The 18,431-nt window shown below is 37.6% G+C and overlaps 1 protein-coding gene across 3 annotated transcripts in view; it reads right to left on the bottom strand.

The window, feature by feature from the left end:
* Positions 1-18,431, bottom strand: part of NCAM2 (neural cell adhesion molecule 2) — a 311,641-nt gene that overhangs the window by 128,794 nt on the left and 164,416 nt on the right. For all 3 annotated transcript variants that reach the window (XM_069075045.1, XM_069075047.1, XM_069075048.1), the window contains exon 10: positions 3,981-4,168. In XM_069075045.1, coding sequence (XP_068931146.1) covers positions 3,981-4,168 — 188 coding nt within the window. The remainder of the gene's footprint in view (positions 1-3,980; positions 4,169-18,431) is intronic.

The raw sequence follows: 18,431 nt of genomic DNA, 5'->3' as shown, positions 1-18,431 counted from the left end.
CACACACACACACACACACACACACACACACACACACACACACACACCCTATGAGTCATTTCCACCTTGATGTATCACTGCATTTCAAAATCAACAAGTCTACAACCAAACTCATCATATTTTTGAATTTGTAAACTTCTTAACAATAGGAACTTGTCATATTTTGTCCATGTATACCCATTTCCATGTTTGGAAACTTGAAGTTATCTTTGATTCTTCTCTCTCCCTCATTTCTAACACCCACATTATCAAATCCTGTCAATTTTAATTCTTTGACACTCTTCTCATCTACCTCTCCTTTCTGTTCCAATATTTATGAACAAAGTTACTCATTTTCACTGACTAAACTACTGAATAACTTCCTAACAGGTGCTGCCACCTCTATTCTTTTCCTTTTTCATTAAATCACACAATAGATACATAGACACATAACTCCCAACACTGGAGAATTTTACATATTTTCAAGTAGGAGGTGTTAGTATTTCTCAATTCCCACGCTAAAAGTGTAACAGCCTATCTAAAATAGCAAATAATGATACATCCACAACAGCTGTCCTTTAATGCAGCAGATAGACAATTCTAAGCTGCTTTTGAAGAACTTTTCATTTGTTGAGTGGTGGAACACAGCCTAGGGATATATTATTTCATGATGAAGTCAAGAACAGTAAATAAGATATCCAAAGTCCTCTTTTGGAGACTGGCTCTTTTACTGATTGATTGCTTTTGGCACATTACAAAGATAGAACAAAAAACTTATTTTAATGAAATATGTATCCAGTTCTAATCTTCCCTCAAATAAGTATTCTCAATTTCTTCATCTATAAAACAGGGATAAATAATACCCTCTGCATTCTATGCAAGTATTTATATTATTATTATATTAGGTATTTTATAAAGTATGAAACACTATATAAAAATAATATCATTATTATAGTAGCATGATCATAGCCAAGGATTGATTTATGGTGTTTTTCTATATTTAAAGTCATGAATTGGAAAATATAAGTATCACACAAAGGAGATGGGAGAGAGGGAAGAAGAAGCATGGTATAGTCAATAAAGGGAGTCATAAAGATCTGGGTTCAAGATCTGATTCTGACAATTAGCAGCTGTATGATCTGGGCAAAACACTTAATCTCTCTGAGCCTCAGTTTACTAATCTGTAAAATAAAGGGTTGGACTCAATGACCTCTAAGATCTCTTCTATCTATGATTCTATGATCCACTGGTGTCCCAGAAAATTATCTAAGTCAAAGGTAAAAATAGTTTGCTTTTTACTTAAAGCAATTTGCTTAATCGGGAGGGTGTGAGGAGATTTTCCACCACTTAATCATAGGTGTGTATATATGAATATGTATGTATATGTACACACATATATTATGCTATTTATTAATTTATCAATAGTATAGAGAGGTCAACAAATGCTTAAAATAATAAGTCTTTACTGTGGCACATTTTAAATAACATCAGAGAAGATTTAAGGAGGTAGTAACATAAGGACAGTGAGACAAGAGAAGGATCTATCCATGGTAGAATGCCCCAAATTCCATCCATCAAATTCTGTTACAATATTTCTTCTCTCCTCTCCCCCTCTTTTTATAAGGAAAAAAGAAAGGAAAATAAAGAAATGCTTTTTTCTTTCTCCTTTTAGTTATTAGTCTTCATTTTCATATTTTGGGGGATGTGAGTGGTAATTGGAGTAATATTCAATCTTTTACTTGGCAGTTTTGCCAGAAGTCTATTTTCCCAAACCAATGGAGCATATCAACACTTCAGCATTATCGTCAAGGAAAAATGCAAAAGAAGGTCATAGTTTTATAGGGAGAAGGTTATTTTTTATTCAGTCATGTCTGTCAGCTGGCCGATCCACAAACAGTTATTAGGTGCCTGGCCTTGGGACAAGATAAACAAAAACAGACACCTCCTACTTTCAGTGAGTTTGCAGTTTAATGGGGGAGACAACATTGTTCATTCATATATTGTTTATATGAACAAGGTAAAAATTGGAAATAATCAACAAATGTGGGCAACTGGGAAAAGGTTTCTTACAGAAAGTGGGATTTTAGCAGGGAAGTCAAGGAAACTAGGAAGCATAAACGAAGAAGGAAAGCATTTCAGGCAAGGGAGACAGCCACTGAAAATCCTCAGTCAGGAAGTGGAGCATCTTTTGTAAGAGATGGTATGGAGGCTAGAGACTAGTCCCATTAGATTGCAGAGTTTGTCGGGTAAGTTAGGTGTAAACACTGGAAAGGTAGGGCAGGGCCAAGTTATGAAGGACTCTGCATGCCAAAGAGAAGACTTTATCCTGGAGATAATAAGCAGCTACTGGAGTTTACTGAAAGGGAGTTCTGATTTGGTAAAAAGTCAGACCTACACTTTAGGAAGATCAATTTGATAGATGAGTGGAGGATGGATTGGAGGGGGAGGAGGGAGATATGATGCCAGAAGGCCATTGCAATGGTCCTACTGTGAGGTGACAAGGGCCCTTACCGGGGTGGTGACAGTGTAAGTTGAGAGAAAGAGGTATAAGAGATGTTATAAAGGTAGATAAGTCGGGAATGGCAATTTAATGGATATGGGATGGGTTTAGAGAGAGTGAAGAATCAAGGGTGTCACCTAACTTGTGACTCTGGGTGACTGGAAAAACAATGCTCTCCATAATAATACAGATATTGGAAAAGTTTTGGGGGTAACAAAAATGAGTTCATTTTTGGACATACTGTGTTTAAGATTTCTATAAGACATTCACTTGTCCAACAGGTAGTTAGAGATGTGAGTCTGAAGTTTAGGAGAAAGATGTGGACTAGATGAGTAGATATGAAAGTTATCTGCATAGAGGGGATAACTACAACCATAAGAGCTGATGAGATCACTAAAGAGATAAGTTTAAGATCTCAAGAGAGGAGAATGCCCAGTACAAAGCCCTGGAAGACACCTGCCATTAGTAGGAATGACCTAGATAAGACTCAGAAAAGGAGACTGAGGAGTAGTCAGAAATGTAGATTGTGCTTGTCCTTTACTCTCGAAGAGGACCATGACAACAGGGAATGATGACATGACCTGCACTTGACTTGGATTTGAGTGAGGAGGGCTGTGCAAGGTCACCAGCCTCACTTTCTCCTCCACAGCCATCAGGGTACAGTGGCCAGATATTCATCAGGATGACTGGAGATGGCCCAGGATGCAATGGGAGACCCTGGCCCTTTTAGGGTAAGGTCTTTTCAGATTCTCACTTTGAGTGAGGTAAGAAGACAACACATGAGTGAGGTAAGAAGACAACACATAAGTGAGTGGTGGTTAAGGAAAGGTATTTTGGTTTGAGAATTCACCGGGGTGAAGAGTGGTGCTGTGGGGTGGCTGATTGACATGTCCACTCCAGAAACACTGACTATGCTTGGCTCTGGAAGGCAGAATCATGAGGGATGGAAGTTGCCGAGAGATGAATTCAGGTTTGATATAATGAAAAACTTTCTAATAAGTAGTTATCTAAAACTGAGATAAGCTATCTTAGGAGACAGTGTGTTTCTCCTAGCCAAAGGTCTTCAAGCAAAGGCTAGTTGCCCCTTTTGGGAGATCCTAAAGTGGCAGCATTGAGTAGCAGATAGAGAGCAGTCTTTGGAGTCAGGAAGGCCTGGGTTCAGTCCTGCCTCTTATAACTATTGGCCATGAAACCCTAAGTAGGCCACTTAACCTCTGAAGTACCTAAGACCAGAACTTGCAGATCATATGCCAAACTATATTTGTAGGGGAAGTTTCTTCTCCATACTAATGAAATCACAGGTACTGTCAAAGAAAGAAAAACACATATGACTAAAAAAAAATCGGTAACTTCACTGACTATATGAAAGATATTTAAATTATTATATCTCAATTTGATTTATAATCATGTAGAATTTCATATTCATAATTATTAGGCATTCCATGAAACGGATTTAAGAACACTTACACATAAAACAACCTATTTATATTTAAACACTTACCTCTAAAATCATCTTTCTTCCTGCACTGTAAGTCTTTAAATTGGTGGTATTTTTGGATGGCAAAAATAATTTTTCTCTACTCCAAAGGACTGATGCAGGTGGATTAGCTTTCACATCACAACTTATATTGATGGGATTTCCTTCCCAAGAATAATAGATTGTTTGGTTTGATACAAACTTGGGAGCATCTGAAAAAAATAAAATTAGCTTATACTCTGCCTTTCAAAAACAAACAGATTTAAACTTCAGGGGAAAGTTTTTTTTAACATGGGCACAAATAAAAATCCTCATTGATGTTGATATAGATAGCATATTGACATAGTGGTTTTTATAACAAATGTTATAGTTGGACTCTTTGAATAAAAATTTCTTGATGTATTAACTTATCTAAAATATATAATACTTATTATAGGTAATAAAATATTTATTAAAAGAAAATACTTTAAACTGAAGGGATATAAATTAAATACATTTTGCAAACCATTTCGTGGGCCATGGTAATGTCACAACCCTTCAAATTTTGGTTTGCTTCTGGTATATGATCAGCTGATTAAAACCAATGACTCAGCAAAACATTTGCTTTTACTTGGTATGACTTCAGCTGTAGTCATAAATTGCTGATGTTTCTATTTACTGTCTTGACTTGCGATTATTATCCCTATTTTACCACATCTCATCTGTTTCTTTTTCATATATATTTTACTGATCATCATCACCTCAAAACTTCTTATACCTATATATTATACCTTCTTGTAACTTAATAGACCCAAATATATCAAAATAAAAAAAAACTGCAGGAGTTTGAGATCTGAGCAGGATCTGAGAAAGTGAAGGTAACAAAAGCAGACAGCTTATTTCTAGGAATTTGGCTATGAAAAAGAGAAGAGACATCGAACCATAGTTTGAAGAGACAGTAGGCTGTGCAAAGGTTTTGTTTTTTCCTTTTTCTTCAAAGATTGAGAGACCTGGACATGTTTATAAACAGAAGGGAAGTAATAGATAGGGAGAAATAAAAATTAGGGTCAGAATGGGAATGGCTACAAGGTACAAGATCTGGAAGAGACTTGAGAAGATGGGATCAAAGGCACAAACAGAGGTGGAGAGGGTCTGATATCTATTAATTAATTAATTATTACTTAATTAATTTATCTATTTATTTATTTATTCATCAATCCATCCATCCATCCATCCATCCATCCATCCATCCATCCATCCATCTATTTATTTAGGAGAGGGCAATGCAGGGAAATTGGGGTGGACTTACTCAGTCACACAGCTAGTAAGTGTTAAGTGTCTGAGGTCAAATTTGAACTCAGATCCTCCTGATTCCAGGCCCAGTGCTTTATTCACTGCACCATGTAGCTGCCCCAAGGGTCTGATATTTATAAAAAGGACATTTTATGAGACCGGAAGAAGGCAGAAGAGATTGAGAGGTGGTACTGAGGTGACGTGAAGTGCTGAGTTGGAGAAGAAAGGGGGTTCATTTTATAAAGCAGTAGTATTTGGCAACTTCTTCTACTGAGACAGTAGCAGGGTTTGTTTTAGGTGGCTTCAGGAAAGAAGAGGTTTGGAATATATCCTCAGGAGAATGGGATAGAGAAGAGTAAAAGGACTGACCTCTAATAGCAAGGATCAAATTGAAATTGGATAATAAATTTGTAGTGGTTTCACCAAGTGTGGTTGACTGGCTTTTCCACAGGTACAAAGTGTACAAAGCCTTATACAAATAAGAACAGAGAAGGTAGGTGATGGGGAAAGTCCATAAGGATCAGAGGTAAGAGAACAAGGGGGCAAAGGACTTAAGGATGAAGAATAATGTCAAATTTAACTGGTTAGCTATCGAGTCAAGATTTAAAAGGGAAGAAAGTGAAATCAGAGTAGGGATGATGGCCTGGGAAATCAGGCAGAAGTTGGAGTGATTAAAGGCCAAGGTGAAGCTTAAGAACAGGTTTAGGAAGGTGAATGGAGGTTATGGTGAGATAGCAGAAATTGAGTTATGGATTGTGGATCTAGGATACTTGTAAATAATGATGAGATTAAGGGTCTGACCTGGAGAAAGAATGAAGATACAGAGAGTTGAGAAAGTTCATGAACTCAAAAGCAAGGGTGCCATCAAATTGTAAACTGAATCCTCTAAATATTAAGGACAAAGATTGGGGCAGAAATATGACTGAGCTAGGTACTGAACTCCCTGAGAAAAGAGGGAGAGGATAGTCTTCAGGACCTCAACAGGGTGATACAGTGTTAAAGGGGGGATCATAGTGGCAGCAAGGACCAAGGACCATACCAACTCCTCCTGCTGACATGATGTGCCAGGAAGGCATGAGAAAAGGTAAAGGTGCTGGAGAGTACTTATGTTCCTTAAGACAGACGTTTCTAGGGACTTATTCATCAAAGATTCTATCCGCCTAAGTGTTGATGAGGGAAAATTTCCTACTTAAATGAGGATCACTCATTCACTTTTTGAGGTCATGAAGTCATGCTTCTTTTTGTTTGTTTTATTTGTTGTTTTGCTGGTTCCTTTCATTTTTCTCTAGTTAATTATGGTGTGTATGTGTGTGTGTGTGTGTGAATTATCTTCTTTTTTCTACCATGCAGTTACCTTCCATTACATATATTATTATGATTATATATTTTATTATATTATTGCATTTATAAATTCCTATTGTATTATATATTATTTATATTGTTATTACTTATTTTATTGTATATAATATATGTAAAGGAAGGTAACTGCAATATATAATATGTGGTTTATCCCTTGTTCTCGAAGAGGACTATGACATCAAGAAGGTGATAGCATGACTTACAAGTGAATTGGATTTAAGTAGTGGAGAGCTGGGCAAGGTCACTAGCCTCATTCTCTCCTTCAGAATCATATGGATCTAGTGGCAAGATATAGATCAGGATGACTGGAGATGGCCTTGGCTGCAGTGGGACACAGGATAAGGTCAAAATGGGTACATGATTTAGACATAAAAGATGATACATTAAAAGCAAATTAGGAGGTGGAGTCAAGATGGCGGACTAGAAGCAGGACCTCCGCTGGGCTCCAGCTTCCACCTTCCCCAATCCATGTAAAAAGGGGACTCTGAACAAACTTTGGAGCTGCAGAACCCACAAAATGCCACAGAGAAGCTAACCTCCCGCTGAGGACAGCCCAGCAGGCCGGCAGGAATTGGCCAGCACAGCTCTCTGGGAGCCGAGCCCAGCCCCAAGTGCAGGCTTTAGCCCAGGGCAGGTCGGACCAGCCACCGGCCAGAGGGACTACAGATCAGCAGCAGCTGTGGCTGTTTCCAGATTTAGCAACACATAGATGCAAAGGACAAAGTGAGAGGTCAGTGCAGTCTGGACTTTGGGGACCCAGTAAGTGGGAGTGCGTGGCTTTTGCCCTTGGGGCGAGAAGCCACTGAGACACCAGCACAGCCAGCCAGTGCCACGTGGCAGCTTCAGCTCCTGGCCTGCAGAGTGTAGGGGGACCAAGCACCAGTCCGAGGGGTAATCGCTCTTGCTTTAACCTTCTTGGATCTGGATTGCAGTCTAGAGTGGAGGTCCTGGGGTATATGTCCAGCTTTCCAGAGTGTGTGGAGACCTCAGAGAGGGCACCCATCTAATACCTCCAGCAGCTGAGAAAACCCCAGCATTTGGGACCAAAGTTCCCCTGTCTGGTGACAGAGTCCTACTGTGGCAAAAAGCCCAGGGGTCAAGTAACTGAGGGGTCAAGTAACTGAGGGGCAACATGACCAGGCAAAGGAAACAAAGCAGACAGAAGATTCCAACATTACACTTCCATTTTGGTGACAAAAAGGAGCAAAGCATGGAACAGGAGGAAGACACTGAAGTCAGAACTCCTGCACCAAAAGCTTTAAAAGAAAATACGAGCTGGTTACAGGCCATAGAGGACCTTGTGATAGTAATGGAATAGAAAGATCCCCCTGTATTGGCTTGGTTTTCAAACTGATTGTGTTAAAACCCAGAGCTTGTTAATCCCACCTGTGGGATGGACTTGTTGATGTGAAAAGAGAGTCCTGAACTGGGAGGAGCTGGTGACGTAGATTTGGAGAGACAAGAGAGAGGCAGAAGAACTTTTTGGAAGCAGCACCTCGTGGAGGCAGAGAGAGAGACTGAGAGGATTGAATTGCCCTGGACTTTTGAGACCTGCCCCCTGAGCTGCCAAGGACTGAGGAGACATGGCTGTTTTGCTGGTACTTTGTCTGTCTGTTTTGATGTTGTTTTGCCAGATTTGTCCACTGGTGAAAGACAGTCCTTTTGTTGAAGAAGTCCTGGAACCTGGCTGTTGGCTAAGAGCTCCTGAGACTGTCCTGCAGACAGAGAGTGAATACTGTCCACTGGTGAAGGGCAGTGCTGTTGTTGCAGGGGTCTGGAGACTGTCCTGCAGACAGAGTGAATACTGTCCACTGGTGAAGGACAGTGCTGTTGTTGCAGGGGTCTGGGAACCTTTCTGTTGGTTCAGAAGCCCTGAAGAAGGATTTTCTTGTTTTATGTTTACAGAAATCCTGGGAGAGGGTTTTGCTAATGTTTTCAGGGGTTCTAGGACTGTTCTACAGACAGAGGATGAATTAATGAAGGGACTGGCAATGTATCTTGTGGCCTTGCTAAGCCTTGTCTCCCCAGGAACTAAGATTGCTGAGAACTTGCCTCCTGTCAAGATGAAGAAAAGACCTCCATTTGGGTATTAAGTGTTGTGCTTAAACTTGATGTAACTCTGGGGTAGATTCAATTGTGATCCAGGGGTGGGGAACTTTTGACCTTTTTGTGTTCTATGGTTGAACAAATGAATGTACTTTACTTATGTTTGGAAACTAATCTCCATTTGAGAAGAGGGGTTTTGTGGTGGACTAAATGAAGGTACAGCCTAGGGGTGGAGTAGTATTTAGAAAAGGGACTCTGTAATTGATTGAATGAGTGGAAGGTCCTGGGGTGGGGTAGTACTTGGAGATTATTTAATCACCCTTAGTAAATGCTGTATTTTGAATGATGTCATGTTTTTATCTTCTCTGTTCTTGGTTTGTCACTGAATAAAATGGAGAGCACCTATGCTGGTATTTTGAACCTTGGGAAGTTGCCTTTCCTTGGCATTACATTACAGACCTTAAGAAGCAGATAAGAGAAGTGGAGGAAAAATTGGGAAGAGAAATGAGAACAATGCAAGAAAATTATGAAATGAGAGTCAACAGCCTGACCGAGGAAAATAATACCTTAAAAAACAGACTGACTCAAATGGTAAAAGAGGCTCAAAAAGGCAATGAGGAGAAGAATGCCTTAAAAAGCCAAATTTTCCAGATGGAAAAAGAATCTCAAAAGCTCAATGAGGAGAATCATGGCTTCAGAATTAGAGTGGAGCAAATGGAAGCTAATGACTTTATGAGAAATCAAGATGCTGTTAAACAGATCCAAACAAATGAAAGAATAGAAGGCAATGTGAAATATCTCATGGGAAAAAACACTGACCTGGAAAACAGATCCAGGAGAGATAATTTAAAAATTATTGGACTACCTGAAAGCCATGATCAATGTAAGACCCCAGAAATAATCTTCCAGGAATTTCTCAAAGAAAACTGCCCTGATGTTTTAGAACGAGAGGGCAAAATAGAGGTTGAAAGAATCCACTGATCACCTGCTGAAAAAGATCCCAAAAAGAAAACTCATAGGAATATTATAGCCAGGTTCCAGAATTCCCAGATTAAGGAGAGAATATTACAAGCAGCCAGGAAGAAACAATTTGAATATTGTGGAAACACAATCAGGATAACCCAGGATCTGGCAGCTTCTACACTGAGGGATCGAAGTGCTTGGAATATGATATTCCGAATGTCAAAGGAGCTGGGATTAAAACCAGGAGTCACCTACCCAGAAAAACTGAATATCATGTTTCAGGGGAAAATATGGTCATTCAGTGGAATAGAGGACTTGCAAGCATACTTGCTGAAAAAACCAGAGTTGAATAGAAAATTTGACATTCAGATACAAGAAGCATGAGAAGTTCAGGGGGAAAGTCAGCACCCTTGGTACAAAGAAAATACAAGCACAGAAATAAAGACCAACAGACAGGACTCTGACTGCCTGATTCAGCAATACACTTTACATACATTCCTGGATGGAAAGAGCCTTTACATCTGAGCAGTCAGGGAATTCTGAACAAAGGCCACTCAGAATCTGGGAATCAGAAGATCCTTCTCATATGTAAGCCCCAAAAGCAAAGTATATATATATACTTCTCAGAGCCAGAGGGCATCACAACCCTCCTAAGCAAGCTTCCCTTAATGGGCTCCACAGTGAGGCCTATCAATGGGTGGGGAAGATCTTAAATCCCATTAACATTACATACACCCACCACCTTAGTTCAGTCTGTCAGCCTGACTTGCCTTGACTTTTATAATAGTCCATTCCTAACTGGTCTCTCCACCTCAAGCTGTTCCCCAGTTCCAATATGGTGTCCCCACAGCTGCCAAAGGGATTTTTGTCCAAGAGCGTATAGAGCTAACCTTGTTTTTCCTCTGCTCAGTAAATTCTAGTCACTCCTCTTTTCCCTGGTGTAAGAGTCTAACTTTGTTGTTTGCCTTTGTAAGCCCATCACACCCTGTCCCCACCCAATCTTTCTGGTCTCTTTATGTATTTTCCCCATTCTATAGCTTACAACCTCACCTTACTGCTGTTCCTCACACGTAACACTCCATGCCTGACCTCTACCACTCTGTAACATCCACCATGGCTGGAAAGTACTCCTTCCTCACTGAATCCCTTACTTCTTCTAGGACTCAGCTTGACCCACTGCCTTAAACGGCACTGAACCTGGCCCATGGTAGGTGCTCAATAAATATTTATTGACAAACTGAAAAAAAAAAAAGCAAATTAGGAGAGCAAGCAATAGTTTACCTCTCAGATCTATGGAGAAGGGAAGAATTTATGACCAAACAAGAGATAGAGAAAACTTTGAAATGCAAAATGGATAATTTTGATTACATTAAATTAAGGTTTTTGCACAAACAAAACCAGTGCAACCAAGATTAGAAGGAAAACAGAAATCTGGGAAACAATCTTTACAGCAAGTGTCTCTGATAAAGTCCTCATTTCTCAAATCTATAGAGAACTGAGTCAAATTTATAAGAATACAAGTCATTCCTCAATTGATAAATGGTCAAAGGTTATGTATAAGCAGGTTTCAGGTGAAGAAATCAAGATTATCTATAGTCATATAAAATGCTCTGTATCACTACTGATTAGAGAAAAGCAAATCAAACTCTGAGGTAATACCTTATACCTATCAGACTGGCTAACATGACAGAAAAGGCAATTGATGAATGCTACAGAGGAATGTGGCAAAATTTGGACACTAATGTTGGTGGAGTTGTGAACTGATCCAAGCATTCTGGACAGCAATTAGCAACTATGAACAAAGGGCAATTAAACTGTGCATAATGTTTGATCCAGCAATAGCACTACTAGGTCTATATTCCCAAGAGATCATAGAAAAGGAAAAAGGACTTCTGTGTACAAAAATATCTGTAGCAGCTCTTTTTGTAGTCGCCAAGAACTGGAAATTGAAGGAATGCCCATCAATTGAAGAATGGCTAAACAAGTTGTGGTATATTAATGTAATAGAGTACTATTGTGCTATACGATATGATGAGCAGGAGGATTTCAGAAAGACCTGGAAAGACTTAAATGTACTGACAAAAAGTGAAATGAGCAGAAACAGAACATTGTACACAGTGTCAGCAACATTGTGTGATGATCAGCCATAAGTGACTTAGCTCTTTTCAGTAATATAATGATCTTAGACAAGTAAAAGATTCATGATGGAAAATTCTATTCATATCCAGAGAAAGAAGTGTCTCAACGAATATGATTGAACTATACTATTTTTGATATACTAATTGAAGCATACTATTTTTACTTAAAAAAATTTCCTTTTGCTTTATTTCTTCTTTCACAGCATGTCTAATATGAAATATGTTTTACATGATTGCACATATACAACCTATATCAAATTGCTTATAATCTTAGGGAGGAAGGAGAGGAGAGAGGGAGAGAAAAAATTTGAAACTCAAAATTTTATATAAAAAATGAATGTTGGGGTAGCTAGGTGGTGCAGTGAATAGAGCACTGGTCCTGAAGTCAGAAGAACCTGAGCTCAAACCTGGCCTCAGACACTTGACATTTAACTAGCTGTGTGACCATGGGCAAGTCACTTAACCCCAATTGCCTTGTCTTCCTCCCTCCAAAAAAAAAGGATGTTAAAATTGTCTTTACATGTAATTGGAAAAAATAAATACTATTTACAGGAAAATTTTTTTAAAAGAGTTCCTCCTTTGTGTTTATTTAGGATGTTTATGTTTTAATTGATTACTTAGTTCACTAATATTTTCTTTTTTTCTATTTTATTAATGTATATATTCAGAAATAAGTTTTTTTCTTTGAAAATTGTTTTAGCTTCATCACAGAAATTTTGTGATATTATTTCATCATTATCATTCTTTTTCATATAGTTTTTAGATTGTCTCCACGTGTTTCTTAGTCTTCTTGTTATTCAGAATGTTGTCATCAAGTCTTCATTTTGGTCTTTATCTTTTGCTTGTGTCCCCAGTATAAATTATAATTTTTATTGCTATGGTCTATACAGGATATGTTTACTGTGTCTCATTCTTTATAAGAATTTATAATTTCTGATTCTTTATATGAATTTACAATTTCTCTGTGCCTAGGACATCATCTATTTTTGCAAAAGTAGAACAATAGCGCTGAGAATTATGAACATATTTTTATGTTCCCATTCAGAAGATACAACAAGCTTTGAGATGTAACTTCTAAAAGCCCATTTAGTTCTGTATTTTCCTTTTTATTTATTTTCTGTTAGATTTGTTTGACTGTGAGAGATGAACATTAAAATATACTGTAATTTTCAGGTTATTATCTATACCGTAGCAATCCAATTAGCACTTTCTTTACTAATTTTTCTCTTCCATTTGAGAATCTATGTTTAATATTAATATTGTTCCATTATCTATATTTCCTTTAAAAAATAATGTCATTTTCTTGTTTATATACTATGAATTTTATCTGATAGCATGATTGCAGTGCTAGCACTTTTAGAATCATCTGATGTTCAACAACTTTTATTCCAGTCTTTCATTTTTATTTTGTACATAACTATTTCTTTTTTTTTTTAATAAGCAATTGGGGTTAAGTAACTTGCTCAAGGTTATACGGCCAGTTATTTTGTGTGGGTGTTAAGTATCTGAGGCCAGAACCGATCCCAGGTCTCCCAACTCCAGGACCGGTACACTTGCTCACTGCACCACCTGGCCGCCCCTCTTTTTGTTTTTTTTACATAGCAGAGAGTTGGATTTTGATTTCTTAGACATTTTGCCACATGCTTTCATCTTTATTGGATTGTTAATCCATTCACATTTAACATTTTAATTTTTAGGCTTGCAGTTTCCTCCATTTATTTGCTTTGTTTTGATTATTCCCTTCTAGTTAGAGCATTTCACATCCAAGCCAATATAAGGATTTAAAAAAAATCATTTTGTTTCTGCTATGTACATTGTTAAATATATCCCTTCACTTCCCAGTGCCCACTACTCAATACAATCCATTATAACAAGAAATAAAGAGAAAAAAGAAGCATTTCAATAAAACTAATCAACATAGCTAGCTACTAAATCTGGAAATATATAGAATGGTTCACACCTCTATCCTGCCCAAGTTCACAAAGAGATGAAGGAAGTTCATTTTCTTCTTTCTTCTGAGACAAGTATGTTCACTATGATTATATAATATTTAATTTATTTTTGTGTTTTTTTCCCTGTCAATATGTACTTATGAGAATATTTTTTTAATTTAGCATTTCTTTTGTGTGGATTAAATAAGTACCTTTCCCTTATCTGATTTATATTGTACAGTGAATATTTTTCTATTCTCTCTTCTCCTTGATGAGTCCTTAGATATGAGTTAAAACATAAACTTTAAATACTTTCTGCTGTGGTACCTGGGTGGGGACATAAAGAGCTAGAGTATGGTAAAGAGAATTTGATCATTCTAAGTGGTCAGATTCCTTCATTACCTCTTTGTTCTTGAAGAAGACCAAAATGACATCGCTACTTTGGAGTCAAGGTATAGTGTGTAACACTGTGGTTGATTAGACCAATATATGCTCAAAAGGCTCTAATGATGGGTATGGGATCTGAACCTTCAAAAGGAAAAGACCATGTCTTTGCTATCTCTACCCCCCAAAAAGAAAAGCCCCTGGACTTTCCCAAGTGGCCCAGGTCCCTGGCATCAACTGGGACAACTGGCCCTTCCTAGTTAATTTAACTGCCCTTTCATTATCTACACCTGGACACACCCTGTACCACCATCCCCTTAATTCCATCTAGACCCCTTCTCTGCTCCCACAATCTTCTGTATGAAAGATCCATCTTGCCTTGATGAAAGTGCTTGGATTCCTTAAGAGTTTGGCCAGAAGGGGTGGCCAGGTGGCGCAGTAAGTAAGAGAGCTGGCCCTGGAGTCGGGAGACCCGGGATCGGTTCCGACCTCAGATACTTAGCACCCACACAAAACAACTGGTCATATAACCTTGAGCACATTACTTAACCCCAATTGCTTAAGAAAAAAAAAAAAGAGTTTGGCCAGGGCTCAGATTGCATAAGAGTCTGGCCAATGTGGAAGATTTTTAGAATCATGCCCAGCTTCTACTGGCATTTTAATAAATCTTGTCTTTGGCTGAAAGAAAACTTGGGTCAAATTCATTTGGGCAGGACATGTGTTGCTATTTTGGGGTTCCCGCACACCTAAACCTCAACACTACCATAGGTTGGACACAAATAGTGTATATGAACATTTGAGTGGAGACAGACATCTCATGTTTCTTTTGAGCTACTGCAATTCTGCTTTGATCACAGAGCACAGAACCTTCTTTGATGTGGGCATGCTATGGTAGGCAGTCTTTTGCCAGTGCCTCCTTTGTCTCACAATGGATTCCAACATTCTTCAGAGACCTTGAGAGTTGTCCTTGTATCCCTTCTTCTGACTACCATGTGATGCCTGCCTTGAGTGAATGCTCCGTAAAATAGGGAGAAACAGTGTCCCAGTACCTTTTGGAACAGCAGAGCTTATAATTCTTAGACATATTTCTAAATCTAAAATCTAAAATCATTTGAAATGGACAAACAATAGAAACTTTTTAATGAAGTTGACTGCAGCTGACCTTGCAATATCTCAGGGCTGCAAACTGCCTGAAGGTGGTCAAAACCAGTTACAAGGGAACTATAAAAAACAATTAAATAAAGAAAAGAGCCCCTTTCTGATTGAAACCAATTTAAAAAAGAAAAGAGTACCTTTAGGACCAGATGTCACCACTCCCAAGCCTCCCCTAGCTTTCTTTATGGACTTTTGGTTGCTATTCGAAACAACTTACTTAACTGGGTCTCCAGGCTCTGCCATAAGACTCCCTCCAGGATGAAATATATTTAATCTTGCCCCTTTCTCTTCCCCTCTTGGGCACTCCAGTACCCTTGTACTACCTGGTGGCTCTGGATTACAATTCCCTTCCCTTGATAAAAGAGCCTAATTTTTTCTGTTTTGAAAGTTTTTTTTTTTAAATTTCTGGTTGACAACCATGAATACAGGGCCAAAGAAAATATCTTCTGCTCTCTTCATAGCTATTTTAGTTCTGGAAATGTTAGTGAAAGCAATAATACAAAAGAAAGAAATTAAAAGCATAAACATAGACAAAGGAGAGACAAAATTGTCCCTATTTGATTATTCAGAAAAACTAGTGGTATTAGCAGAGATATTCACAAAATTAATAGCTTCAGTAAAGCAACATAATGCAAGAAAAATTGGTTTTATATATATATATATATATACACCTATACGTATACACACATACATACAGTACAAATACACACAAACATATGTATGTACGTACATATCTATATATGTATAACAATCTAGAAGGAAACTATAAGAAAGTAAGTTACATTGAAAAATAGACTACAAAAATGCATAAAATATCTGGGAGTAAATCTAATAAGGCACATTCAAGATTTGTTTAAATATCGAAAGAAATAAAGATTAAATTAAATAACAGATGAATATTTATTACTCATAATTGGGCTGCATTAATATAATGTAATAAAAACTGAGGATATTACTTAAATTATATTAATTCATAGATTTAGTACACCGTCACTCAAACTACCAAGAGGATACTATATAGAGCCAGACAAAGTAATTAAAAAATTCAAAGAACAAAAGATCCCGAATATCAAGGGAATGAAAAAAAGGTAAGATTAAAGATGGAATAACACTTCCACAACACAAATTATATTATAAATCAGTAATCTTTAGAAGTATTTAGTACTTGTTAAGAAGTAAAAAAAGAAAATAGATCAGTAGAACAGTTCAGCCAAGTAAGAATAAATCTGAGAACATAAATTACTTAGAAGAACTTTCTGTTTGACAAGAATTGCCAAGAAAATAGGAAAGCAGTTTCCAGATATTTTGTTTACACCAATGATTTACAACATACAAAAATAATGTCTGCATGGATACATATCATGAATCTTGAAGATGGTTAAGTGGTGAATTCCTAACTAAACTCAAAAAAGAGGAAATCACAAAAGATAAATTAGGTAATATTGATTATATGACATTGGAAAGCTTTTGTGGTAACAATGTGTAGGATAAAAAAAAATGTCATTTGGGGGAAAAAAATCTTTGCATTGCACATAAAGGCCTCATACTCAAGCTATATGAAAACTTAACAAGTAAATCCAAGGACAATTCCCCAATGGATAAGTGATCATGGGATATGAACAAATAGTCCTCAAAAAAGCATTATAAATGACCAACAAATATCTGAGATTATTTCAAACCCCCTAACAGTTAGAGAAATGCTAATCAAAACAACTCCTGAGTGTTTTTTTTACCTCATTCCCAGCAAGTTTGAAATAAATGACAAAAGATAGGAAGCATCAATGTTGGAAGGATTATGGAGAAGAACTAGCATTTATTAAGATCCTATCATGAGCCAGGCAATTGTATTAAGTGCTAGGGACATGAAGAATGTTCTCTGGGAGCTGGTGGTTTAATAGGGGAGACAACATGCAAGCAATTACATAAAACAAGAAATAAACAGGATAAATGGGAGAGAAACAACAGAGGAAAGGCACTAGTATTAAAGGGGATTGAGACTTCTTGGAGAAAGTGAAATTTTAACTGATTTGAAGTGAGCCAATGAAGCTAGAAAGCAGAGACGAAAAGGGAGAGAAGAGAGTTCCAGGTGTGGATGAGAGCTAATGAAAATGCCTAGCATAGTAAGGGGATAGAGTATCTTGTGTAAGGGACGGCAAGGAGGCAACATAAGGTCTAAGAAGTCTAGAAGACCATGAAGAGATAAGGTTAAAGAGGGCTTTAAAAGCCAAACATTAGGGTTTTATATCCATTACTGGAAGCAATATAGAGACACAGAAGTTGATTAAATTCAGGGCAGTGGGGGAGCACATAGTCAGACTTACACTTCAGGAAAAGCAACTTGACAGTCTAGTGGAGGATGGATTGGAGACAGCTCAACCTGTCAACTGCAATAGTCCAGGCATGAGGTAATGAGGGCCTGTACCAGGGTGGTGGCAGTGTCAGAAGAGAGAAAGGGTTATGTAACAGAGATGTTATAAATGTAGAAATGTCAAGAGTTGGCAACTAATTGAATGTGGGGTATATGTCTGAGAGAGCGAGGAATCAAGGATGACACCTAGGTTGTGCTTGTGGGTGGCTAGGAGACTCCACAGTAGCAGAGAAATTAGGAAGAAGGAGAGAAAGATGAGTTCTGTTTTAGACACGCTGAGTTGAAGCTATCTCTGAGACATACAATTGGGGATGTCTAATAGACATGTGGAGATGTAACACTAGAGATTAAGAGAAAGATCAGAGCTGGATAAATGAAGCTACGATATATCTTCAAAGAGATTATAGTAGAATCCATATAAGAAATACTGTTAATTTGAAATTTATATTCAGAGGGAGATACACTTGTAGTTTTGGAAAATTATCTGTTCTTGTGATAGAGACTGTTGCCATAATGGTTTAAAAAAATCTGTCAAGTAATTAACTGTGTATATTTTGTGTAAAATTAATGATAATGATATAATTACTTAGAGTTTGGAAAAGTACCACAGATTTGGTAAATATATGAGAAGTTCTTTGGGGATTTGCTAGATTTTCAGTCCCCTGGATCTTTAGCCTTGTTTGAGGTCATAAATATCATAGACTTTATGAGAAGTTGTTGAAAGAATGTTGTGAAGTTCTAAAATAATGAAATTAATGAGAAACTAGGCTCTCCCACAGCTTAAGTAGAGGGGCTTACATATTTATTTTTTAAAAAGTGATTTTGACCTGATAGTCATTGCTTTTGAAAATATGAAAGT

Source organism: Petaurus breviceps, unplaced genomic scaffold (genome assembly GCF_028583685.1).
Source record: "Petaurus breviceps papuanus isolate PSGF00001 unplaced genomic scaffold, PetGlider_PUasm1.0 90897, whole genome shotgun sequence".
NCBI lineage: Eukaryota > Metazoa > Chordata > Mammalia > Diprotodontia > Petauridae > Petaurus > Petaurus breviceps.
The sequence above is the reverse complement of the archived record's forward strand: the minus strand, read 5'-3'. Positions and strand labels throughout refer to the sequence as shown.